Below are 27,288 nucleotides of genomic sequence, written 5' to 3' on the forward strand. Positions count from 1 at the left end.
GTCGTTCGTCGTTCGTCTCTCTTCGCTCGTCGCTCGTCGCTCGTCGCTCGTCGCTCGTCCGAGTTCCCGGCCAAAGGACGAACGAGAGATCCACTCTCTTCGGTTCTCGTTCGTAAGGAAAAATAGTCGCTTTGGATTATTCTCCGGGAGCCCCTTACCGCTGTCCGACGTAATTAGATTCGAGAGCAAGAGAGCGGTTACTCACCCCCGCTTTTTACCTACCAATTACGCGGTCGATTCGAGGATCGCGTGATGATTCCTTTAAACGCGCGCGCTATCTCTGCCGCGCCATGGGTTAACCGAACCGATCCGCCAACGTTTGCTCGAATGCACTCACGCCAGAGTAAGGCAAATCACTGTGTACGCAAGATAATGGCTTCTTACCCGAAAGGTTTACCTACCAGCGGACGTTGGCTCGCGCTTTGCACCCGTTACGATTCGACTTACGATTCGACTTACCGTTAAATGGCTCCGATTCAACCAAGATGTACTGCTCGAAAGAAACGAACTCCCTTTAGATTAACGTTCGAATTCGTTTTCAACTGCGAATCAATTGCCACTTGCGCCCGGTACAAGAATTTATTGGAATTTATTTACAAGGATGTAGCTTGCACAGCAATGGATATGCATTTTCACAACACAAGCATTAACGATATCAACGCTCTACGCTAGTAATAATCGTCAAAGGCGATAATAGTCGTTGGAACGACGGTGGAAAATTCTTAAAACGACGTTCTTGCGTACGCCTCTCGAACCACTTGCTCGGTACACGAATCGTCTACGAATGAACGACAATCTTTTGTACTCTTAAATAGAAGCGCTTTTCTTTATTTTCTTTCTTTCCTTTTTGTAACCAATTATAAGCGTATCACGAGATCCGAAATATTTTAAATTTTTTCCACGCGCAGTATACGGAACCGAAACATAAATAACAATAACGATAAATCGTGAGATGAAATATACAGCTTATTTTACAGGAATGGAGGGCAATAATACCGACAGGTCGCAAATAATCGTACCTACGTTACGCGATAATAGCGATGTAGATCATAGCGTACGTTGTAGTAGGTGTATAATTTTGTACACGTACAATTTGCGACCTAAGAGTATTATAACATACCTATGATACAGCTATACTTTCCTATAGCTATTCATATGTACATTTTTATATATACTATATATATATACGCGCGCGTGCGTGTGTGTGGCCCTGTGTGTGTGTGTGTGTGTGTGTGTGTGTGTGTGTGTGTGACATTGTATATACATGTGTGTCGCATATATGCGGATGCCGTCGTACAACGTATCCTTTATGAATATACCTACGCATTATTTTGGCTTATATCGTTATTTTAAAATTATAAGGAATACATATTTACAATGTAATAAATTGTTCCGTGCGTGATTAATACGATATCGTCGTCCTCTCGTCCCTTCACCCATTTTGTCTCACATACGAACCTCTTTTTATCAAGAGAGTCGAGGAAAGATAAAATTATTAATAAAATTCATGGATGGACGAACGCATTCCTGTGTCGAGTGAGTTTCGAACAAGTTGCTATTTATATCCGTCAAACGAAACGATAAAGATAGTAAAGTTCTTTCAAAAGAGAAGACCACGTTCCTTTCAGCGTTTCGTCGTTAGAAAAGATAAAGGCGTTTCAGCAGTGACCGAGGAGATCGATGATATGAAAAAGGTTGATACGTAGACAGAACGTAAAGTAAAAAGTCGACGCGTGAGAGAAACGGAAAACGACTAGTCATTCGACGAGAATCAAGAAAGAAATCCTCCACGGTTGCCAGCATTCTTAGAATAGGTCATGGGTCGCGCGAGAAGACTTCATTCTCTCTCTCTCTCTCTCTCTCTCTCCTCTCTCCTCCTTTCGTCCGGCGGACTCGGAGTCGCACGTCTCGCGTGGTCCCAATGGGACCTTTGCCACCACAATTACCATACTACCATACGCGTCGTTGCCTCGGATCGGGCGTCCATCGTCTTCCAAACTTGACGGCCTTTCAGCGTCTCTCGCGGCACACGAACGATTACTCGTCCAGGTATTTTAACACGCACTTTTAAACTTTCTTCCTCTCTTTGCACCTGCGTCAGCGTCTTGTTTGGAAAAGAGACAAAGAGAAAAAAAAGGAGGAAACGAGTCGCAGAACGGCACAGCGCACGACCCACGGAGAAACGTTCGGATGCGAGGAGCTTGCAGAGCTTACGCGGCGGAAGATGCGAGAGAGTCGTCCGTGTTTCGCAGGAGGTTCCGACTACGAGGGCGAAAGATCCTGTGCCTCTCTGCTGAGACTGTCCGTCGGCGAGGGTGTGGCCCTTCGGGAGGGCGAGGGCGAGGGCGAGGGCGCTGCCGGCGTCGCCGATTTCGGTGTGCTCGCCGCGTGATAAGGTGAGAATCGATGATGCGCCAGCGCCAACGCCGACGGATAGAGAGGTCTAGGTGCGGCTGGACCACCGACCGAACCCTGCTGCGAGCTCGAGGCCGCCAGCTGCTGCTGCTGGTGGTGATGAGCGGCCGCGAAGAGCGTCGGCCCTATCGAAGACGTCCACCATAGATGGCCGAGCTGTTGCTGTTGCTGCTGCTGCTGTTGCTGCTGCTGCTGTTGCTGCTGTTGCTGCTGGTGATGCTGTTGTTGCTGTTGCTGCTGCTGTTGCTGCTGCTGCTGCTGTTGGTGATGGTGACTCGTACCGGCGGTGGTAGCGGCCGACGCACCGGTCGCACCGGGATACACCAGAGACGGACTCACCAGCTGAGCGTAAGGACTGATCGCCACCGCGGCGGCGGCTCTGAGCAACATTTGCGAGCGCGCGGCCCACAGCGCCTTCTCCTCGAGACTGAGATTGCTAACGGCACCGGCCTGTAATTGCTCCATCTCGAAGGGCAATCGATGCGGAAACCTCAACGATTGCTGCTCCGCCAACATCGACTCCATCGTTTCCCTGAAAGGGAAGCTGCTCGATTATGCATTTCATCTTCTAACGTGGCTTAACATCTTTCTTAACAAGGGGAAAGATGACGGATTTGCAAGCTCACCTCTCAAAGTCGGTCAAACGAGAAGAGTCCCGGAAGCCTTTGGCGAAGGGATTACTGTCGATCTTCAATTTGGTGATCTGCAAAAATAAGAGAAGAAGGAAAGAAGTCGCGATTTTCGGTCAAAGTCGAAGTTCGCGTTGGCAGATGGCAACGACGCGTGGAGGAAAACGGCCGGCTGTTTCGTAACGCTTCGTTTCGCCGATCGGGAGTCAACGGTTCGTAAAATTAGAAGAAGGCGGCAAAACGATGTCCTCGATACAGCGGAAAGGGAGAATAGCGGGTTCGCTCGCGATTCCTTCGAACTATTTCCTCCACTAGCATTTCCTTCTCGTCCTCGTCAAATCGATCCGATCGTTTGCTCGACGTAACGCTACGTAATGACCGAGGGAAGTACGCTTCCAACTCGTAGGATAGCCTTTTCGAAATCCGAGATTATAAATTACGAGAACGGACCGAACGAGGAGAGGGAACGGTGAAACCGTTCGACTCGTACGATCAAACGACGCCTTCTTCGATTCGTACGAGTTCACATAAATGGACTCTTTATTCCGGGGTCGAGTATAGCTCTCGAGACTATGGAGAGAGGGAGAGAGAGAGAGAGAGAGCGAATCGAAATTTAGAAAAATTATCGCTCTCGAATTCTAGCAGAAACGCGTGCTATTCGATTCACATCGTTAAACGATCCCTCGTAGTCCTCGACTACTCGACTGCTCGACTACTCGACTACTCGACTACTCGACTCTACGTTCGAACAAAGAGCTCCTCTATCCGTAGGAACCGCACTCCAATTTGGGTGCTCGTCATCGTAATATGAGAAAGTTTTTTCTAGGTGTTGGAACACAGATTGTCACGTTTGTAAAAGCCACTTTGGCTCGTCGAGGCGGAGTGGGATGAAAAGAGACGAACACCCCTAACGGAAATCCACCCTAAGTCGTCTCGCCCTGGCAAGTTAGGAGTTTCGCGTTACCCAAAGGGCCACCCACGGCGTTGGTACGGACACACAGGTGGCCCCGGTCACTCCGTGTCTTTTCTTTAACCGGAGGCTTCCTTCTCGCCTGGCCTTTCCGCAAAACTTTCAAAGAGACTTTATCTCCGGCTTCTATTCTCCGGGGACGGAGAGCAAGCTCGCCGTACATTTTCCGTGTATTTAAGCACGAATGGAAGCCGGGTTTGTCGCATTATTCGAAGGTGTCAACATCTTCGGAAGGTAACTTTTACGAGAGAAACTTCTTTTGCCTTCTTACTTTGCGGTGACATTCCTTCGCAATTACTTTTGCAAGGATCTAGAGATAATCGCGAAGAAAGTGACTGAATCGCGAAAGACGGACAAACGAAAAACATAAACAGTCTGATCCGTTTGACTTTTGTCGGCCCGTCGAAACACGGGACAGCTTGTTCTTCCGGAGTCTACGAGTCCTCGGCCGTCCCCTTTTATGTTTTCCTCTTATCCGACGCGTTCCTTCCGTCCTCCGTCGGCCTTCCGACAGAAAGAGACCTCTTGTTTCTAAAGGTCGCGGACGAGCGAGTTTATTTGTTTGGTAAAAAGAGACTGACGGTTGGTCGAATCGACGAAGTTGGGGGATAGAGAGAGAGAGAACGAGAAAGAGAGAGAGAGAGAGAGAGAGAGAGAGAGAGAGAGAGAGACCAATTCGTGGCGACTATCGCCAAGTAGGAGAGACGAAGGGAAAAGAGAAGGAGGAGGTGAGGAAGAAAGAGACAAGGAGAGTGAAGTGGGTGGTCCAATTACCCTACGGTTTCGCGCTCACGAGGAGCACGTGCAACCGGTAATAAGACTCTTTCCTTCAAAGCTAAGACTAAGCCGAACTAAGCTCGAAGTGGCTCGGTTTTAGTTACGATCCCGCTGACATCATTAGCCAAACATCTGGCCCGGCACCACCGTCGACGTCGTCGCTTCCACCTCCACCTAGTATTATACCATGTCTCTTCTACTTCTTTCTTTCTTTCTTTCTTTCTTTCTTTCCTTCTTTCCTTCTTCCTTCCTTTCTCTCTTTTTCTCTTGCCTCCTTCTTCTTCTCTCCATCCCTCTCATGTGCCTCTTCACGCTCATTCATTTCTTACAAGTCCGCCACCGTCTCTCTATCTATCTCCTTCTCTCGTCGATTCTTTAACCGCCTTTAGACTTTACGATCGCAAAAGAAACGATTTTCGAGCAGGTCGCGGCTTTGATATTTCCTTCTCTCCTCGTTCCGTCTTGCCGACGCGATCCTATGCTCGAAGGGTCATTGATCTCTCTCTCTCTTCCCCACTTTTACTCTTTTCCTCGGTCGAACAAAATCAAACTCGTCGATGGTCCTAACGCTCGTTCGGAAACGTTCGAATCCGTGCAACCCTACGAAAGGTGTGCTCTTTCTTACGTAACGTGTAATCCCGATGGCAACGACGGTACTCGAAGGACAGGTAGCCAATTAAGTCCAGCTGCGGAGCAGCGTCAATGAAAATTGAGAGAGAATTTGCGAACACGATGGGCGGTACTGCCTTCGAATTCGCTCTCGGCGACGAGGACGTCGACGACGATGGTAAAGAAAATTTCGCGATCGTGAAGCGCACTTTGCGTGCAAGAAGGGAACAACCAGGAAGTATGCCACCAAACTACCACTCGCGCTCTTCCCTTTCTGTCCGAAAGGGAAAGAGGATCGTTTATCGATCAAGGAAGAGCACGTCTCACGCGAGGATCGAGAGTACACGACCTTTGTTCTTTCTCAAAACGTTATTGCCCGATCGCCATTATTACGTGACAGTGTTTATCCAACGAAGCTTCCTTCCCTCGTAACTAATACAAATATACCTCGTCGAATCTTCGTCCGAGGTTCGAACAAAGATTCGAATTTCCCGCTTCGAGTAAGTACAAACGTATTTGCCATCCGCTCTTTCTCGCTCCAAGCAACGACCAGATCGTGCCGGACCGGGCCAACCGCGGTGCGCGAAGCATCGCAAAATGAAGCCGTAGGTAATTGACAGGGACGCTTTCACACCCGGCCCTGCCTCTAATAATAGATTTAATAGAGACACGCTCATTGAGGAAGGGGTCGCGCTTCGCTTGCGAGTACCGCCACACTCTTTAGTGCCGCTTATGCGCCTCCGCCACGCTACTTCTCTCTCTCTCTCTCTCTCTCTCTCTCTCTCTCTCTCTCTCTCTCTCTCTCTCTCTCTCTTTCGTTAAATTCCTTTTCTTTATTTGCCAGCCAACAACCCTCGCTACCGACTAATTTGAATTTCGCGCCCGTTTTCGCTCGATCAAAGTACATCAATCCATCGTCGTTTGCGCGAAAGATAAACAAAAACGAATGCTTGAATTTTTTCAAGAAAATGCTCAAGGTAGTCGCCGACGAGTTCATTCTTGTTTCTCGTTATCCTTCTTCCAAAGTATCGTCCACTGGAACGAGAAGATCGAAAAGAGACAGAGAGAGAGAGAGAAAGACAGTGAGAGATAGAGAGAGAGAGAGAGAGAGAGAGAGAGAGAGAGAGAGAGAGAGAGAGAGAGAGAGAGAAGGGAATCTTTGAAAGAGCATTCGAAAGCATGGCCGTCGGCTCGCGAGCTCCGTGTGTGGCTTTGAGAGAGCTACCTCCACCTCCTTCTTCATCTTCATCTTCATCTTCTTCTTCATCTTCCTCTTCTTCCGTCCTTTCTCCCATTTGAACGCGATTATTTATGTTTTCTTTCGTTCCTCTCTCGCGAAAGCCGACGCCCGCAGCCACTAAAATCACCATCGACTCCTCCTTCAATTCCGATCGCTTCTTCTCTAGATCCTTTTAACTCTCTTTCTCTCTCTCTCTCTCTCTCTCTCTCTCTCTCTCTCCCTCTCGCCCTCTCTCGCTCTCCTCCCGTCGCAAATCCGATATAGACAGGCTCACACGGATGCGTTTCTACCGCTCGTCGCTTAAAACCTCCCCGTTAACCGCCCTATGATCTTTCTCTCTTCTCTTCTCTTTCTTTCTTTTCTCCTCGAGCTTCTCTCTTATTTTCTCTCGTAATCGCGCCGCTCTTCGTCTCTCGGTGGCAACTGTCTAAATTATCGTCGGACGCATATGGCGATTAGTTTCGGACTTACGAGGACGATTCTTGGACCGTTAAGGAAATGAATTATTTTGCGCGTATAACTTCCCGTTTGTCCGGATCTCTCGATCGTGGGCTTCGATTCCCCCATCCTTCCCATCAGCCGATTAATCGAAACCGATCTTTCTCTGAGAAGGGTCAAGACGTACGGACGTAGGTACATACTAATTACACGTTCGCTTTTCCACTCTTCTCGACTCGATACGCGTTCGAGCGGCGATTCGATGATAGAACGATTACGATACTCGCTTCGAGCGAATATCCGCGTCGCAAAAGAAAAGTACCAATGATATTTTTTTTTTTTTTATTCATTTTTCAACTTTGAACGCGTGCCATCGAACACGTAAGATCTTTTCGACCATCTTCCGGGTCGAGATCTTCGTAAGATAATGCGCATGTGCCCGAGAAAAGGAGAAACGTTCTCGCACGAAGTAGACGGACCGAACGATTAGGCGAAAGTTACGGAGCCCGTTCTTCTTTGAAGTTCCAAGTGGTCTCGAAAAAAGGCGTGCCTTCGGCGTTTATCGACTGTCGTCTCGCCGTCTCCTCGGCTTCTGGCTCGCTCGAGAGGAATCATCAGCTCGAATTTACGCATCCCTCTGCCCTCTCTCTCTCTCTCTCTCTCTCTCTCTCTCTCTGTTTCTGTTCCTTTTCTCTTTGGCGTTCTTCCAACGTTTCCTCTTGGTCGAACGCGAACGTAAACATCAAACGGTAACAATGTTTCTACTCGCGAACTAATGTTTTTGAAAGAAATTCTATAAGCAAGATGGTATAAAGTCACGATCGTTGACGAAGGACAGAAGATGCAGGACGATAGCGAACGAAGACGATGACGAGGTAGGTAAGGAGGGAGAGGAAGAGGGGGAGAGAGAGAGAGAGAGAAAGAGAGAAAACGTCGAGCCGACGTCGCAACGGCGGTGGCAAGGGCGATAAGGAGGTGGAAGAAAGCTTGGAGAAGATCAAGAAGCGTGAAGGAGACGGAGGATAAAGAGAGAAGCAAAGCAGTTAGCTTATGAATTATGACGTGGTGCGAGCGAGAAAGACGGATCGGCACGGTCGCGGAGGTCGTTACGCGGCCAAAAGAGAGTGAGAGAGAAAAGTAGGGTATAGAGGAGGGAAAGAAAATGTAAAAAACGTGCGTGCGACGATGTGTGACTCGTACGAAGAGACGAGAGACGGAAAGAGGAAAAAAGAGTAGCCGTTGCGACTAAACGAGCTTACCCCACGACGACTAGGAAAAAGAGTACTGGAAGAGCGAGGAGAAGGATACGAACCGCGACGAATGGATTTTTGGACAGCCTTCGAGAAGCGGATGGAAAGACGGAGACCTAATCGAGATACCAAAATCCTCTCGGCTTTACGGATACGGAGATGAAATCATAAGTCACATAGTTGCCTTCGATCCAGATGGGATTCCAAAAGTAACGGGGAACAAAGATTCGTCATGATTTTTCTATCATTTTTTAAAGAGACTGCAAATTGTCCCAAGACGAATGATACGAGTCAAACACCGTCAAATTATCTCTTCGAAAAGAAGAACGTTTCTCTCTTGGTGTCCACCGGTCAGAAAGGAATTTCAACGCTGCCAACGTGCATTCCATCTCTCGTCTCCTTTTTCTCTTTTGTGACCACCACCGTTGCTCTCGTCTCCCTCTTTCCGTTTTACTCTCGTCCTTAACCTTTCTATTTTCATGCGAGCGAGAGCGGGCGTTTGTTGAAAAGTCTGGAAACAGCGCGCCTCGATCGATGTTAAAAGAAAGGAAGAAGAAGAAACAGAGAAGAGAAGCCGCAAGAACGATAATGACGAGAGAACGCAGAAAGTGGAGGCTCACAAAGAAGGAGAGAGGATGAATGGTCGGCAGAGAGAGAGAGAGAGAGAGAGAGAGAGAGAGAGAGAGAGAGAGAGAGAGAGAAGTCGGCCCGAGGTAATTGCCAGGGCATCTCTTCGCACCTCATCATCATCATCAACAACCACGTCGTCGTCGTCGTCGTCGTCGACGTCGTCGTCGTCGTCATAGTCGTCGTCTACGCCGCCGTCTACGTCGCCGTCGTCGTCGTCGAGCGAGTAAGAGACCTCCTGGACCACCCGTTAGTTTTCATCCTGCCTCGATCGCCGAATACGAGACGGGCCTAACCGAATTCTGATTTCCTTTCTCTCTCTCTTCCTTTCTCCGGGCACGTTCGAGTGAAAAAGAGAAAAAGAAAAAAAGCAGAACCTAACGACGTACGGTCGACTGTCCGTTGAGACGATCGCGCGATAAGTAGGGAGGGAACGCGTTAATTTCTCTTACATTAAAGCGAAGGATGGATCTATCTATCATCGAACTCGCGCATTTAGATTATTACACATGACCCGGACGATTTTCAGTCCACTTTAATGGAGTTTTAAATCGTCGAGCTATTAAACTGTCTTTAAAAGTACATAAGCGCGTGCTGCCGTGCGTTCCATCTCGAGATCGGATTCTTACTTTTCACGCACGGCTTATTCGTATTAATCTCGATCTTGTATATCTAAATATATTCTCGCGCATACGTCAAAATAGGCTCTCTCTCTCTCTCTCTCTCTTTCTCTCTAGAAAGGGGTAAATGAGAAAGGAGAAGCAGCGAATAGTATGCGTCTCCGAGAGGAATCGACGCGATGATAGAAACATAGCCTCGATCTTTGGAAAATCCGTAAGAAAAGATGAACGGGACAAGTGGAAACAGCGAAAGGAGAAAGGATGGGCTGCTGCGTCGAGCTCCAGATTCCAGACTTCGGTTTCGGGAAGAGGCGGAGAAGAGGGAGGAGACGTCGGATACCAAATTGGGCCTCACACGGAGCAGCGCCGCGACGCTCGCGGAATGCGAACGTCCCCGAGAGCGAGAGCACTTCGGACCACACACGTGACGCACGTCGGGTTCTAAACGACAATCGTGAAATACGATAACTGCCTGCCGCCGTATACTCGCGCTCTCTGAATCCTGAATTGCTACGTAAGTAACTCCGGGCACATAGAAACGAGCAGGAGAGACGTAGAAAGATCGTTACGGGCTCGCCTACGGAACCGATTCTTGCCTCGCTCTTTCGCCGATTTGCCGACGTTAAATCCTTGCAAATCTATTTTCATTCTCTTCGCTCCCATCTTATTTATCGTTCATTCTCGACGCGCGAAGAGAAAAGAGTCCTCGCAGAAGCGAATGGCGAGGCGACGAAAGGAGGTCAAGTTTATCGGTCTCTCTTAATTTCTCTCCAAGAATCGACTAGCCGTAGAGACCGGTAAAATCGTTTCTAAACGAAAAGGACGACGGAGTCCCGATGGAGAGGAGAAAGAAGAGCGACGGGTCCGTTCCGAGAAACGAGAAAAGAAAAGGAAAAGAAAAAACGAAGGAAGCAAGGAAGGAAAGAAAGAAAGAAAGAAAAAAGGAGAAAAGGAAAGAAGCGGCACAGCGAGTAACGTGAAACAAAGCGAAACTTACGAGCTGATTCTGATAGGCGGTGACAGCGGTGAATATGGCCTCCGGGAATATGAAGGTCTTGTACGACTCCTTCTCGAGATCAACGATGGGTTTCGCCGTGCCCGAATCCGGCCTCTTCACCAGGTGGATCCTCGGCTGGTACTTGTGCATCGAGTTCAGCACCAGCTGCAAATCGTCCGCAATTTAGATAAAGATTTACGCCTATGTACGCGACGTTTCGCAAATAAGCACAAGGTGGCTCGCAAAGAGGAGAGAGGCAACGCGCGAGAGGTCGTTACCTCTTAGCTCTCGGGATATCGTATCGATCTCGCGAAACGTCGAGAGAACCAGCCAGCAGCCTCTTAACTGCTCGCGCAGGCCGCGCTGAATTAGCCACTGTAAACGATATTTCGCGGAAACAAACGGATCCGTTTAAATAGTCGTCGGTTCCTACTATCGTACTCCGTGCCTTTTCCTTTGGAAAAAGTTTCTTCGAAAGAGTCGTATTTCACCGACGCGTCTTTTCATCCACTTTACTCTCTTATCTTTGCGCGAGTCTACCGAAACGCTATCGATCGCTCGGCCTTTCTTCTCTTTCTCTCTTCCGAAATATGACAATTTCGATAGGATCGATAGGTTGGGACGCGTCTATTTCGAATCGTCGTCGAGGGCGACGAGGGCGACGGCAAAGTGATAGCGTTCATAATAAATGAGATTCTCGATGGAAGAAAAAGCGTATGAATTAGGAGCACTTCGCTTAGGCATTCTTGTACCATTCAAAAGAATCACTTTGCCCTCGTCCGCCGACGTGTAACACCCTGAATACAAAATGAGAGAACCGTGAAGAAACGCTCGGTCCGATCGGAGTTCCTATTTACGTCAGTCATCCGATGAATTAAGGGACCCAGGAGGAGAAAGAGACAGAGACAGAAACTGAGAGAGAGAGAGAGAGAGAGAGAGCGAGAGTAAAAACCTGGCTGACAATGAGACGAGAAGAAAAAGAAGAGGAAACTCGATGGAGAAGAGAGGGGAGAGGAACGACGAGGGTGCTCGAAAAAGGAGATTCTCGCGAATCATGACAAACGAGACAACGGACTGTCAAATTATCCTCCGACGAGTCGCGCGAGCTCGGAACGTTTAGTCGCTCGATTCCAAATTATCCGAGAAAAAGGGTTAGGTACGCCACGTAACGTCGTCGGGACGGAAGAAAGTCGCGTTAACGCGAACGCGAAGAAACTTAACGAAAACGTACGGTCCATAAAGTATGCAACAGGTAGGCAGATCCCGACATATTCGAGTGCCATTTTAACTTTGACGGAGTAAGCGCGCACGCGGCAGGATATTTTAACAACGAATCGACACGCGTGCCTATGGTCTTCGTCGTTCGGACCGGATCGCGCGTTTCTTCCTTCGAGATCGAACGGTCACGCAAATCGATTTATCCGGCTCGTCGGTACGATTCGCCAATGAACGAAACCAATGGAATAAGGACGAACGTTTACGACGAAATCGTTCGGCTATTGCGCCTCGTTAGCGATTAAAAAAGAGACTTACGTGGCCTTGCCTGTCCATGTCGTTGTTCGTGAGCTTGACTTTCTCGAAGGAGACGACCTGCTTGCGAAGTTGCTCGCCGGTGAACGGTGAATCGGGGTGGACGTAAAGCCGAGCGGGCGCCGGTGGATCGGCTTTCCCTGCTACCAACCACGAGCTTCTGTGATAAGCGTACCGGTACCTCTTGTTATCCACCGGCACGATATCCATTAGGACCGCGTATCGGCTGTCCGCCTTTAGTCCGTTGAAGGAGACGCGACAGGTCGGGAACATCCGCCTGCGATTTCATTATCTCATGTATTTTACAATATCTCACGTAGCCGTTTAAATCAATTAGAGTAAAAAGAGGCGCTTCACGGGAGAAGGAATAGAAGGAGAAGGAAGAACATTTTTATACTAGTATTTTCGCTCTAGAGCCGCTCGAGAAGCGCTCGCTACCGGTCTCTTTGTTTTTTCTAGCCCCTCCATCCCGAGCTACCCCGCGGCGCTCGATCATTTATTCATAATCCACCTGATCGAGGTCAGCGTTGGAGCCAATTTTAAACTGCGATAAACATCCGCGCGATAACGTATACCCGCGCTCCGTTGAGAGTAGAAGGAAAGAAAGGGAGCGCGAAAAGCGCGCGCGCGAGAAAGAGAGAGAATAAGAGAAAGAGAGAGAGCATTCAGAGATCCGAAAAACTATCCTAGATAATCTCGTTGCGAGCAAGGCGCGGCCTTCGAAGTTGTGGACCGCGAAAGAGAATATCGTCGAGAAGAGGCAAACGAAAAATAAAAGGAAAGACGTGAAGGAGAAGGAGGAAGGATAAAAGAGCAGAAGCAAAGTGAAATAAAATGGTCGCGATCGTAGCCACCGAGGAGGAACTCGTTCCGAGACGACGGATCGACGATGTAACGATCTATTTTTCGTGTTTCATAGCGCGCTTTCTACTCTGTCCTCTCTCTCTCTCTCTCTCTCTCTCTCTCTCTCTCTCTCTCTCGACAAGATGCGCGAGCGCACAGTGTCCCACGTTCACACATGAAACACGCCCTTAACACTGCTCACGGTCACTCCCGTGGACCGGCGAGGGGTACCTCCTCGTTGGGCCTCATCGAGGCTATGGGTCCCATGGCGCGAATGTTTTGCCTCGGAGGCCAAACATTAATACCGTGTCGGGAACCCCGCTGGTTCGACCACTAAAACGCGGGGACACCCGCCGATCTTATCTACGTCCTCTCCTCGGTCCTTGTCGACTCGGGTATGCATTCATCCCGGCGCAGCGCCACGAGCGTGAGTAATGCTTTTATTTATCAAGCCGTCCTTTGTTAATGAATTGAACTTTGGACCACGAAGGTAGATTCTCTCTCTCTCTCTCCCCCTCTCCCTCTCCCTCTCTGTCTCCCTCTCCCTTCCTTTTTACCACTCTCGGCAATTTCTCTCGTGACCCAAAGGCGTACACGAGAGATGCCAGGAGGATTATCCCTAGGAAGTCGATGATCCAAAGTGACGGACTAACGGGAGTCTATCGAGCTCTCGATCGAGAACTCACCCTCTTCTTTCCAACGCAAAGTGTACGGCAGACCAGTTTCAATGGCCACTCTCTGGGAAGTCGCGTTTCAAAAGTCAACTTGGAGCGGATGATGGATGAAAGCGAGAATTCAAGTAGGTATTTCTTAACGTCCTTTATCGACATCGACGAGTTCATAATACGAGGATCGTTTCGCAGCGTCTATTAAAACGATTTTATGTTTTATCCAACTAAATCTCAAAGTCGATGAAAGAAATTTGGACGTCAACGATCGCAGAGTGCGAAGGAAGGACTTTATCAAACTCGTAGAGAGAGTGTCGGGGGTGGTAAAAAGGTCGCTGATGGCGACGGCGCAGACGCGTCGTTCGCCAAAGGGAGGTGGAGTGTAAGAAGCAGCGAAGGGTGAGGAAGCTCTGCCCTTAAAATTCTACGAAAGGAAAAGGGAGAAACGAGAGGGACGAGCCCGGAGGTACTTTCGAGTAGCTGAAAAGGGGTGGTCGCGTCGGCGATGGCGATGCTTCTGGTGGTAGTGATGGTAGTGGTGGTGGTGGTGGTGGTGGTGGTGGTGGTGGTGGTGGTGGTGGTGGTGGTGGTGGTGGTGGTGGTGGTGGTGGTGGTAGTGGTGGTGGTAGTGGTGGTGGTAATGGTGTTGGTTGTGATGGTGGTAGTGCCGGTGCTGCTGCTGTTGCTGCTACTGCTGCTGCTGCTGCTGCTGCTGCTGCTGCTACCGTTCTTCGAGAGGAACGAAAGAGAGTGGGGAGAGGTAAGTTGACGGTTGAAGGGAGCGACGACCAGCGCCGCGACGCAGATCTAATTACTGACGCACGAGTAAGCGCCCAACCGGCTGGAGGAATCCCTTACGAGAGAAAGGAAGGAGGTGGGGGACAACGAAGAAGGAAGGGCTTTAGGGACCGTATTGCCGTCGTAGCGGGCAATTAGGCGCGCGTCGATCCTCTGCCTTCGTCCAACTTCTCCAAGCAGCTTTTCTTCTCCTTTCCTCCTCGTCTTCTTTCCGTACGTCCTTACGACTTTTGCATTTTACGAAAAGATTTTCTCTCTCTCTCTCTTCCCTCCCCCCTTCGGTTTTTCACTCTTAGAGCTTGGTGCAATATTCGATAAGGATTCTCGGACAATTTCTGATACGCAGGAGAAAGGTAAAGCTTTTCTCAGGGGTTGGCTAAATATTTAGTTGGCAGCCAGATGGTTCTCGTTCGTTCTCGTGGGTGTCGTATCGTGACCCGTACCACATCCCGATTGAATTTTCGTTCGAAAGCGTGCGAGCAACCCTCTAACGTGTCCGAGACGATGCGAAAGAAGGGTCAGAGATTCGGAAGGCAAGAGGGGGCACGCGTAACGAGAAAGAGTTAATGGTCCGACATCGTCATCGACAAATGGAAACGTTGATCCATTAGCGAAACCATCGTCCCATGGGACGACGCGTCTCCTGGCTAGCCGTCGCGCGGCTTTACTCCGACTGGTCCTGACCTAACGCGATAGAGACGAGCGGGCGAGCGAGCAAGAGCCTTTAGGTATATCGTAAAAGCGTAAGCGGTTGCTCGACTCGTGACAAATAATTTACGATGATGTCTTGCCTTGCCAAGTGTCGTCCGGGCTTTCGTCGTTGGAAACGACGCTCAAACTCGCCGGGACGATGATGGAAATTTAACTTCTCGCGGACGTCGAGAGGACAAGTCGTAGGTTTCTTGCGTTCGATCGTGCGCGACCGTGCGCACCTACGCGATTCGATCTTCTTAGGAAATTAGCATTTATAAGATACGTCATGGTGAAAAATATTCCCTTGCCTTCCGGTCTTGGTGATGATCATCTCGGTGCCTAGCTCGTTGAACTTATCCCAAAGATCTTTGGTTTCCAGATGACAAACGACGTGCTTGAGCTCCTCGCAATTCCATCGTTCCTGAAGCAACGGATTAACGGGCGAGGCTCCCTTGCCGCTCGTACTTCCGGCGTCATCCGTTTCCTGCTCGTCCTCGGCGTTGATCGATTCCTGGACCGACGGTGGTCCACGGACGACACCAGAACCGCTCGGTTCCCTTTCTGCAATCAAAATTTGTCCTAGGTACTTTTTCTTATCGCATACCCATTATCAAATAAGACGATCTACCGTGCGCGACTCCGTTTTTAAAGGATCTCGATACATAGCTGGGCAGGCAAGTGGATAGGTGAGTGGTAGTGGGTAGGTGACGCGCGAGCGGCTCGGCCTCTAAATAATCTTGTCAAAGATACGAGAGGAATCGGCAAAGAAAGACGAAAACTTCCGGCGCTAGTCGACGCTTAAAGATTGATCGAAGGCACCGAGTGTCGTCTCGAGAGATATAGAAAGGATTTTCCTTGGAGCAAACATTTGTCACGATGGCATCGTTCGCGCTCGTTTTTACCCCGTTCGTCGCGCGCGTTCTAGACGAAAGCCAAAAATAACCGTAAAATCTTTAAAACTCGAACGAGTGAATGAACTACTTTGCCTTCTCTCAATGAATATTTCAATCTGCCATTACCGAGATAGAATCGATCGGATATTTTCCCTTTTTTCTTCTTCCCTTTTTCTTTTTACCGGACTAATTATCCTACGAACGATTAATTATAAAGTTACGCTCGAATCTTACTTTCGGATGGCTCGCTTTCATACCTACCTACCTACCTACCTAGCTACTTTCGTGCTCTTTCGCGACATAAAATCGTCCCGTTGATTTCGTTCATCGGCGATTCGTTTACGTGCGCCGATCGAAATACTCTCCGTGTATTTAAAAAGTTATTACGCGTCATTTTACCCGCGTAGACTATGGCGTTCGGTCTCGAGTGGCTCCTGTAAAAAATCAAAGCAGCCGTCGGTGGTGCAGGGAAGAAAAGCGAATATTACGGTAACGTTCGGTCGGCGCACCGTGACACGTAATAAATCAAGTATCGCTTACACTGGCTTAGCGCGTTTCGAACGATCGCGATTAACTACCGAGTTTATCGTCTTTCGAGACGGCCGTCGCTCTCGATAGAGTCATTCGATACGAATTGCGATCGCTCGGGGCGACGCGACGTTTCCCTCCTCCGGCTCGATTCGGCTTAGGCGCTGCGAGAGATCCCAGCCGCACGATGTAATTTCGTAATCGTCGACTTCTTTGACAAATCGTTCGATTCGCGGAGGATCTACCGTGAGTCACGCTACGTCGATCGATACGACGAATCGTCGCGAAAAGAGTTTTTTCCTTTACGAGTTAATCGTCGATAAGCCGCCCCCTTCGACACTCTTGCCCGATTAATTATCGAGTTACGTCGTTCCGGAGGACGAGGTAGCGAGAAAGGATAAGAAATCGCGTGCGGATAATCTCGCGAGTGCGTTCGAGAGTCGCACTCTCGAAACACGCTGAACGCAACATCGAAATACTCTTTTCGCGATTAAAAACGACCCCGGCAATGGAAATCACTGTTATCGGCCTAAGCGGCAATTTGTACTTTAATTATCCGCCACCGAGAATTCTTGCGCAAACAACGACCGGATCTTCCCCATTTCTCGCGCGCTCCCCTGCTACCTGAGATTCGATCTACGAATTACGACGATGGAGACGTCGTCGAACCTTGTTCGAATTTCTATCGGTCCGGAGAGCTAGATACACGCGTATGTATACATATATGTATATACATACTCATATATATATATATATATATATATATATATATATATATATTATCCCCGTAATTAAGTAGAAATAGATACCTACACGTAAAAGGAATCTTTTTCTTTTCTCCGAAAGTGGGAGTGCTGCGCGCGCGGAAAAAGTCTAATTATCCACTTAGAAGCGGTCTTGCTTTAGTTTAGCGTTATTATCTTCGACCTCGCCAACGTGGTGGTACCTAGTGAAATTATAATACCTGTCTTAGATAAACTAAGAAGTTTTGCGCCGTCCGGCCGAGTTCTCATAGGAAACTGGGAAAGGCCACGTTCAGCCTACCTTTTACACGCGAGATAAACAGAGAGAGAGAGCGAGAGAGAGAGAGAGAGAGAGAGAGAGAGAGCGAACTTGGGTTACACGATTACCAGGGACAAATATCGTTTCTTCGCGCTTCCGTTTGTCAAGAACAAAGCATATTTTCACGAACGCGAGCCAGCGGACGTTTCGCTAAATTTTTTACGATCTTCAGCTTATCTTAACGAACGGAATCGGAAACGCGCGCTTTCCTCCGGCTTTCTCCGATAAATACTAATTCCTCGGAATTACCAAAGATCGTTTTTCGGTAGTCTCCTCGAAGAGTTACACGTTCGTAAGATGCGCGAAAAGAGAAAGACGACGAGGAAGATGCGACGAAGAGGAAGAGGAAAAGAGATTCTCTCGTGAATTCTAAGACGACTTGCGTAATCGTGCGAATCCGCGATTCGAGTCGTCGAGTTTCCCGAGGATCGCGCGCTACGCATCTCCGAATACTCTGATGATTCTACCATATAAGACGCCATTTTGAGCGATTCGCGGCCATTCCTGCGTGATACGACGTGGGATTCGGAGGATCTTTGAATTTCGAGGAAGAGCCTCCTTTCGAATCGTCGAATCGTAAGCTATTTCGCTCGGATACCACTGGCCGGCCAACGAATGGTCAATTAATTTCTCGCGCGAGACATCAACGTGCGAAATTGATAGCCGGCACCCGACGTGGCCGACAAGTCGCTACTTCGTAACTGTCCGTTACAAAGTTTACTGCGCTTTCCTTCGATGAAGGAACCAGTAGCGTTTAAGCGACTAATCAGTTTGACCGTTTCTACCCATTTAGGTACCTAGGTATCCGTGTCGCGTGCCTATCCAATTTGGCGATTCGATGAGAACAAAGTCATTAATAATCCTCGACTTATTATAGACGATTAAACGTCGTCCCATCGCGCATTCTTTTTCCCCTTCCCTTCCCGGACAGTCCTCCAATTTATTCCCGCGTATATCACTCGAGTCGCACACACCCGCTTCTCTCGACCTCGACGGAGATACGCGACGGAAATATCGCATTTTGATTATTTTACGAGGACGCATTAGCTTCCTTCTTCGCAAAATACACGTTGACTTTCAGAACCTCGTTAAAGTCTTTCTCGCATCGGATACAACAGTATTCTCTCACACAGGTGAATATTTATATAGATAACCTCATATAGATAGATATTTATATCTATAGCGGTTCGAGAATATTTGTATTTCGTTAATTCCTTCCGAAAATAGCTACGCTATCGTTGACAATGACATTCGTGCCGATAGCTAGATTCGAGCGCGAAATCGAGGAAAATACGCGGAGAGCTTGCTCTCGCGAGATATCGACGAGTCGATTTTTCATTTACTTTTGCCCCGCACCGAAGGAAGGTCGACGAGAGAGGGTGACGGTGGCACGCCGGATAATAAGTAGGTAATTATATCGTGATGTTGTCGGCCATCTTGGTGTTACATAAAACGATTAAACGAACTCTGCTTGAAGAAATTTCCTGATGACGAAGAAAAAACTGTAAAAAAATAATAAAACTAAACGCGGTACCGCACGGAGACGTTCGATGATTGGCCGGTAGCAGACGAAACGCGTCGACTGAAAAACGATCACTAAAAATACTTGGTAACGTTGCCGTTGGCATCGTCGAAGCGATAAAACGGCCGTCTCGAGGCGGAGACGAGGACGAGGATGACGACGACGAAGACGACGACGACGACGACGACGACGACGACGACGACGACGACGAGATGATCGCGACCACGTGAGGGAGGATAGCGAGAGAAACATAGGAGCGCAAAAACGCAACTAAATCACGAGCTCGACCGCCGCGGTCCTCGCCGTTCTAGAGCCATCCTAATTGGTACGTAAGGAAATGCACTGCGTGTGTGGTCCGTCAACCGCGTATTTTTATTCGACACAGTCAACGGCAGTGTTAAACGACTGACGAAACGGATGACGAGCGCGTCTCTGGATCGCTCTGTTCTCTCCACCTCTTTCTCCCCCACGCTCCTCTTTCTCTCTATCCATCTCCCGCTCGAGGGAGTTTACGAGCAACGCCAGAAGCGTTTCGTTGCCCACTCTCTTTCTCTCTCTCTCTCTCGCGCGCGCGCGCTCTTTCTCCGAGTGAATTACGATCGCGACTCCGAGTACGACGGATCAAAGAGTCTCCTTTTCAAAACAGAACAGATCGCGCGCCGGCCACGAGCCGAGAAAGAACAGCTCCGAGAGAATCGATCTATTTCGATTGTGCCAATCTACCCTTCACGTGTACGATGCGATAAACCTTTTGCGAAACTCGACACGATTTTTCTTTCCGATTATAGATATGTATCTATCTACCTACCTATCTACCTACTTACCTACCTACCCACCTACCTACCCACCTATCTACCTACCTACCTACCTACCTACCTACCTGCCCGACTCGATTCTTTTTCCTTAAATCACGGAAATCCGCGATCAAGTAAGATCGTAAAACGCTATCAACACGAACGGATTAAGGAGGATTATTAAAGGCGATCGAGACGAGAACGACGTCGTACCGCTCGACGATTCCGTCCACTTATCTTCTCTTTTGCTTATTCTTTTTCTTTCTTTATCGAGTCTTAACGGCGGACGACGTTCTTCCTGTACGTATCGATGACGAGCCGTTAACGATAACGAGCGGCCTACGAGCTTCGCTAAAAGACCGTTGCTCCTCTCTCTATCGCATCTAGATATCTATACCGAGTATTCAAGATTAATGATCTTGTCGACGCGATACCAACCATGTAAAATAATTTCACGTCGCGTCGGTCAGATCCTTCGAGCACAATGTTTGCACGTAGGTACGTATCGCCTTGTAAAAATTCAAACGTATCGAATAATACTTTTGCATCGAATCGAACGCGAATGGATTTCTTACGAACTTTGTATCTCCTTAATAGGAAAGAAAAAAAAAGGCATTGAATCTTTAACGAAGATAATCGATGGAAAAATTACGAGGTTGTTTATCGGCTAGATGAAAAAGCGAATAAAGTATTAAACGCGTTAACGGATGACGATAGAGAAAGACACGCGTCGATCGATCAATCTGTCGGCAGGTAATTAAAACGACCATCGCGTTCCTATACGAAACATAAATCGACGATTCCGAGCACTAGATCGGACTACTTTTTTCGTCGCTACGCGATAGAAATTCTTTCTCGCCTTGATCTTAGACGGCGCAAGAAATCGATCGGTCGATTATTCTCTTTAACGCATAAACGGATCCGCTATCATTAATAGCCACTTTCGTATGCATCGATAATCGATCTTGACCGATCGGGATCGCGATCGCGATCGCGTCAGTCAATGCGGACTAAAAGTAATCCAAGCGAGCCAAGATCCTCGACGCGAAGGAACGCAGGCTCCTCCGATAATTTAGATATTGCGAATAATAAATCGAAGATTCCTTTTCGTTCCCTCGCCTGTATCTCGCGCGCGTACGCGGACGAAATCGTCGCGACGGAAAAACGCGTCCTACTTCGTTTCGCGCCTTACTTCGATCGATTCTCCTTGATCGATCTCGTCGAGATCGAGGGACCGCGGGACGCAATTTCGCTCTCGAACGGAACAAAGATATGCGCTATTTAAATGCTATTTGAAAGATATAAAAAGACGAATAGGTCGTTCGTTGAAAATTTTCTTATTTACCGACGAAAGAAGTAAAACTCGGTCATTGTTAGCGGAGTAAATTGCGAAGGCATAGCTCTTAGCCGTTTCAAAGAGCTATTATAGATCGTGTACCGCCCCTATGACGCATGCGAGTCGATTACCCGGCACGCCTTGTCGATCATTCGATCGATTCTTAAAAATCGTCGATGGTATTTCACCTAGGCATAAATGAAAATCAAGCAAGACGATCGCCCGAGCGTCAGAGATTGCAGCGCACTGGACGAGCCAACTTTCGAACTAGGACGAAAGAGAATACAAAAGGAGAATGCGTCTCGTGTCGACGCGATGGCATGCTAGGCGCTAAACACGTGCTTCTCCTCTCGCTTTCCTTTTACAAACATAACGTACGTGCGATTTCATCTCTCGATTTTACGGCAAGCGCGATAAAGAGATCGCGATATCCGTCGCGCGACTTCCCGATACGGAGGATCGAATGGACCGATAATCTTCGCGACACCGCTGCCCTTCCACGCTTTCTCGAGGCTATCTGCCGTCTCTTTCTTCCTCGGTCTTCCTCTTTTTCTGACCGGCGAGGGGCGAGGAGCCCGAGGATGACGATGAACCGGGACGGATAATGATCGCACAACCGATACTTGGGATGCAAAAACGATCTAATGGAGCCGCCTAACTACGAGCGTACCGAATCGCTATGCAAATCCAACGTTCACGCTTGAGACTCTCGATGGAGCTGTACCGGTGGTCTTTCTTCTCTCTTCCTTCTCGCTTCCTCCCCCTCGCCTCCTCTTCCCGACGTATGCACGGTGAGACATTCGCGTCGTTACACGCTCCATCGATTATACCTATGAGAAATTTATAAACCGACTGAAAGCGTTTCGACGATTCCCCATTCTTTGTCGTCGCGATCGAACGCTTACAAGGAAAGAACCTAAAAATGATTTACGCTGAAAATTATCGCTTCCCGAACCACCGCCGCGTATAGCCAAAGTACCTACTTTCCTATGTACTCGGGATAGCTACTTGGGATAATTGATGCTTTACCGCCTTATTTTACAACGTCGAATGCGAACGGAACGGTTCCAACGTAACGAGTTCGCAACGCGCGCTGCCGATAGGAGCGCTTTCCTACTTAACGAGCAAATCGTTTCTCCGAACGACGACCGAAAACGAACGACGATCGCGAGGATTTTCCTTTTCTCTGTCTTCTTTCCTGCCGATCCTACGGCCATAATACCTTCTTTCTTTTTTGGGTCGAACTTTGAAGAAAAGTCGAGAGAAAAAAGGCCCTTCCTTTAAACAAAGACGACGCGAGCCAAGATCGGTTTTACTCTCGTGGAACACGTTTTGTTCCTACGTAAATATTCGATAGTAAAAATAAATTCTCCCAACTCTCTGGACGCACCCTGGCATCGCGAGACCCATTCGAGGCGTGAAAACAAACTCGCTGGGACAAAGATCGATCCTCGAAGAACTCTCTTGCCTCTTCCCTTTCTTTCTCTCGCGATTTTACGATAGGCGCGACGTAGGTACCTACTTACGTACAGCAGGGCTTTGCGATTTATTTCAGTGGGTTCCGACGAGCGATCGTGCTGGAATAATATCGAGTATAAAATTCGAAACGACTGGCTCTCGCTCGATGACGAAGAAACCGAACGTCGACGGTGTTTCGTCATTTTATTCGATCCTCCTTAATTCCTCGTTTTTCGACTCTATTCCTTTTCTCCCTTTTTTCCCCTTTTTCGTTCCAAGGGTACACGTTCGAAAGGAAGAAACAGCGACAAAGCCTTGGCCGGCTCGAACCTCGTCTACTACAGTTTCGCAAATTTATTCGATCGCCCGTATCCTCTACTTTGTCGCAAGTAGAAAAATTCTACGTCACGAAAGAGAATATTATGGAACGGCTTTCCCGATAAACTCGACCATTCTATTCTATTCTATTCTACGAAGGCTATCCTCAAAGAATTTCTATAGTATCGCGCAGGTGTTGTGCTGTCGCTTGATACGATTCGAAAGCGAGACAGAGAGAGAGAGAGAGAGAGAGAGAGAGAGAGGAAAACTCGACTCTGCAAAAAGTTATCCCCTTCGATCGCCGCGGTAGTCTATGCTTATGTATTTACTATTAGGTACGCTTAAACATACGAATATATGCATATCTATACACCGACATCAAACTATGAGAGAGAGAGAGAGAGAGAGAAGCACACGCGCTCGATTTCTCGCTTCTCGACTCGTCCTCGCATCGCCGTTTAACCTAAATTTATTTGGGAACGACACTAACGTTTCCGTGGGTGAATTGCAGCGTGTCCAACCGTAAATTTCGTCGCGGTAGGATCTTCGTGGGCGATTATTCGCCGCGGGCGTCCAAGATACGCGATGATGAAACCAAACACCATCGGGACCTCTCTCTCTCTCTCTCTCTCTCTCTCTTTCCCCCTCTATAGTGCTCTCACTCTCGCTCTTCTCCGGAGGACGTCTGGCTGGACCCATAGAGAAAGAGAGAAAGAGAGAGAGGCGCGACGGTCATTTCCAGAATTCCGATGAGACACCTCACCTGGGCAGATCGTATACGAGCGTGGCTTTCGCTCGTTCTCGCCTTTTCTCGTTCGCGTCCTCTCTCTTTCTCTCTCTCTCTCTCTCTCCCTCTTCTTCCCAATGAGATATTTCATCGAAGCACCCGTAGCGCGTTAACTTATTCACCCAGCGGCCGTTTCGCGACGATTTACGCTCCGCGAGAAAATTCGGGCGATCTCGTAGGGAGGCAAACGATCTCCCTCGTCTTCTTTCTTTTTTCCAGCCATAAATGACCATTTCCTCGAACGATCTTATTTTCCCGCGTCCGAAGAACCCTCGAATGTTATCAAAAAGATCGGCCCTCCTTCCGGCGTCTTTTTTACTCGACGAACGAAATCAAAGCGAGGCGACGTTTCATTATCCGAGCTAACGACAAAAAATCGACAAAAGCGTTCGTCACGCGTCGTTTATCTCGACGATGAAGGATTCGAGCGATCTTTTTGGAAGACGTTTCTACGTGTTGCCAAGTCGATCGAATCCAAAGATATTTTTAGGAACGGTACTTGAATAAATTTTAATACTCGAGTCGACGTATGAATCAAGCGCATACTCGTTGATTAAAATTTCATTCGAAACCGACGAACGAGTGGTTTCATTCGTTCGACATCAATCGCAAATGCTCCTTTTAAAGAAAATCGATTAATCCGCCGTTCCGTAATTAATAGCTACATCGCTTCGTCCGTAAAGTTATCGAGGTGATCGTTAGGTAGGGGACAGGATCTAGACGACGCGATACCTAATCGGTACGAACGATTGGCGCAGAGATTTTCTCTCGCGAAATTCGATAAAAGGCATTTAATAGATTCTTGAAAAAGAGTCGGTAGAGCGTACTTTGATTCTGGAACTCTGCGTTTCGACGAACGAACTATTGTCACGGCTTAAGAGATTTGCTAGTTATTTCGTATATTGTATTACTCTATACGAGATACGCGCGCGCACGCACACGCACACCCACACGCACCCAGAACGACATACAGACGGACACAACTGGTTGCCTTTGTTACATTTTACGAGCATCGTAACGTCCTTTAACGAGAAGCATAGGTGGTAGCTCGTTCAAACTCACCGTGTTGATGAAGCTTGCCGCCGCCGACGGCCTGCTGCTGAGAGTGCCGATGATGATGATGATGATGGTGATGGTGATGATGGTGTTGTTGTTGTTGCTGCTGCTGCTGACTCTGTTGCTGAGAATGCGATTGAGATTGAGACTGAGATTGAGATTGAGATTGAGATTGTTGTTGTTGTTGCTGCTGCTGCTGTTGCTGCTGCTGTTGCCTCGAGTCTCTGGCCATGATGGCCGCGATGCTGAAGTCGGTAGCGCATTGTCGATTAGAATTGCAGTTATTGTTGATGTTGTTGAGGAGACTGCCATTGGGCGAGGTACTCGAGCTGTCGTCGGTGTCGTCTCTGGTACATCCGGAAATGCCAGAAATTCCGGTAGGTACCGCGGAGGCGGCGGCGCTTTCGCCCTGCATTTTCCTACCGAGAAAGACGCGATGATGCCTCGATTCCTCGTCGTCCTCCTCGCTGCCGCCGCCGCCACCTCCTCCTCCACCTCCTCCTCCTCCTCCTCCTCTTCCTCCTCCTCCTTCTGCTCCACCTCCTCCTCCGCTCCGACCACCGTCTCCACCCACGAACGAAGTCAGTGTCAGTCCGTTTCTCTTCCTACCGTCGAAGCTTCGCGACTCCAGCAACATCACCTCGACGGGTACCTACTTGTCCTTACGTTTGCCACCTTCTTGGCCTCTCGAAAGATCTCACTTTTCCCTTTGATTCTTTTTCGAGTCCTCAACGAATCCACCCCCGCCCGATGTCGTTGACATCCTCCTCGGACGATGCAAACGATCTCTTTGCGATCTCTTCGATGCTTTTGAACATGCCGCGTCTCCGAGAACGATGCAAATCGACGAACGCATTCAAGTTTCAACTGGGTAAAATAATTTTCTCTCGCGATTTTGCACAAGACGATCTTTGGCACTCTACGGACGATGAACGCTCGTCGATCCTACGATCGAAAGCATTTAGAGCGTCTTCACCGATCGGAGACCACTTCACCCCTCTCTCTCTCTCTCTATCTCTCTCTCTATCTATCTATCTATCTATCTATCTACCTATCTATCTCTCTCTCTCCCCCCTCTCCTCTCGTGGTAGAATATCCCGCGAGAGAACAGTCAACACGTTGCCTTTTGTCGCTTCTTCGAAGCACGGACACTTTGTTGGGAAAATAACGACGAAAATCGAATAAAATCCGCGGCGATGTTATGGATATAATGGAGAAGAAGAAGTAGAAGAAGAAGAAGAAGAAGACGACGAAGAAAACGAAGAAGAGGAAGAAGAAGAAGAAGAAGAAGAAGAAGAGGAAGAAGTCTACGGTGGCACAAGGAACGGAAAGCGAGAAACGCTAGACCGACCGGTTACCCGACAGACTGACCCTCGCCACCGTCGCTCGCTTCTTGCTTTCGGTCCCCACCCTCGCGAGTCGGCGGCGGCGGCGGCGGCGGCGGCGGCAGCAGCGGCGGCAGCAGCGGCAGCGACGACGACGACGGTGGCAGCGGCGGCGGTGGCGGCGGCTAGGAGGAAGCAAGAGAAAAGAGAAGAGAAAACGAACGCGATTCCTCGCGTCGACAAGGCTGCTTCGAAGTAGGCGGGACTGCGTTACTTCGCGTGGCCACGCCCGCGTTACGCCGGAGCCGCCTACTCTCGCCAAAACGCATCAGGGCTCCCAAGCAAAAGCGTTATCACGCGCTTTTCTCTGTCGTGTGTCCGGTACAAGATACAACGAAAAGAGGCGGTTCCCCGGCGGAGTAATCCTCTTTTCGATTCTACCGTCGTCTATCCTTCTCTCTCGCCCTTTTACCAGCTTCTTCGTCGATCACTCGTCTATCCCTTCTTCTTTTCCGTGGCTTCATCGTCGTCGTCGTCCTCCTCCTCGTCGTCGTCGTCCTCCTCCTCGTCGTCGTCGTCGCCGTCGTCGTCGTCGTCGTCGTCCTCCTCGTCGTCGTCGTCGTCGTCGTCGTCGGCTTCGTCGTCGTCGTCGTCGGTGTCGCGTCGGCGTCGTTCCCGTCGTCGGCGTCGTTCTCGTCGGCAGCAGGGTGGTACGGTATTATGGTCTCGTACGCGCCATCCAACCCACGGCAGTTGCCATTTTTTCTTACGAGAGGGGGCAATTGCTGACAGGGACCGCTTTCCTCCTCTACCTCTTTCTCTCTAGCGAGAGAGAGAGAGAGAGAGAGAGAGAGAGAGAGAGAGAGAGAGAGAGCAGGCGGGCGGGAGAGAGAGAGGAAGCCTCGTAGCCTCACGAGCGCTCGAGCGGAGCGCAATTTATTGTTTTACTGGCGGAGCTTTAAACACGAGCGAGCGGCTAACAGCGATGGGTGGGTGGCTCGCTCGCTTCTGGCTGGCTATGGCTGGCTCGCACTCGCTGCCCTCGGCAGCACCCACCGGTGCCCAGATGGGTGGGTGGGGAGATGCGGCTTCTAGAGAAGCAGAA

General features: G+C 49.0%; 1 protein-coding gene across 1 annotated transcript; it reads right to left on the bottom strand.

The window, feature by feature from the left end:
- Positions 1-1,229: 1,229 nt before the first annotated feature.
- LOC122628869 (T-box protein H15-like) lies at positions 1,230-26,229 on the bottom strand. Its single transcript, XM_043811656.1, has 6 exons — positions 24,865-26,229; positions 15,413-15,665; positions 12,106-12,379; positions 10,573-10,737; positions 3,042-3,118; positions 1,230-2,959 (listed from the first exon to the last, which is right to left on the bottom strand). Exons 1-6 carry the CDS (start codon positions 25,493-25,495, stop codon positions 2,263-2,265), a joined length of 2,097 nt encoding a protein of 698 aa, XP_043667591.1. The 5' UTR covers positions 25,496-26,229; the 3' UTR covers positions 1,230-2,262.
- Positions 26,230-27,288: the final 1,059 nt, after the last annotated feature.

This window comes from Vespula pensylvanica, chromosome 4 (assembly GCF_014466175.1).
Source record: "Vespula pensylvanica isolate Volc-1 chromosome 4, ASM1446617v1, whole genome shotgun sequence".
NCBI lineage: Eukaryota > Metazoa > Arthropoda > Insecta > Hymenoptera > Vespidae > Vespula > Vespula pensylvanica.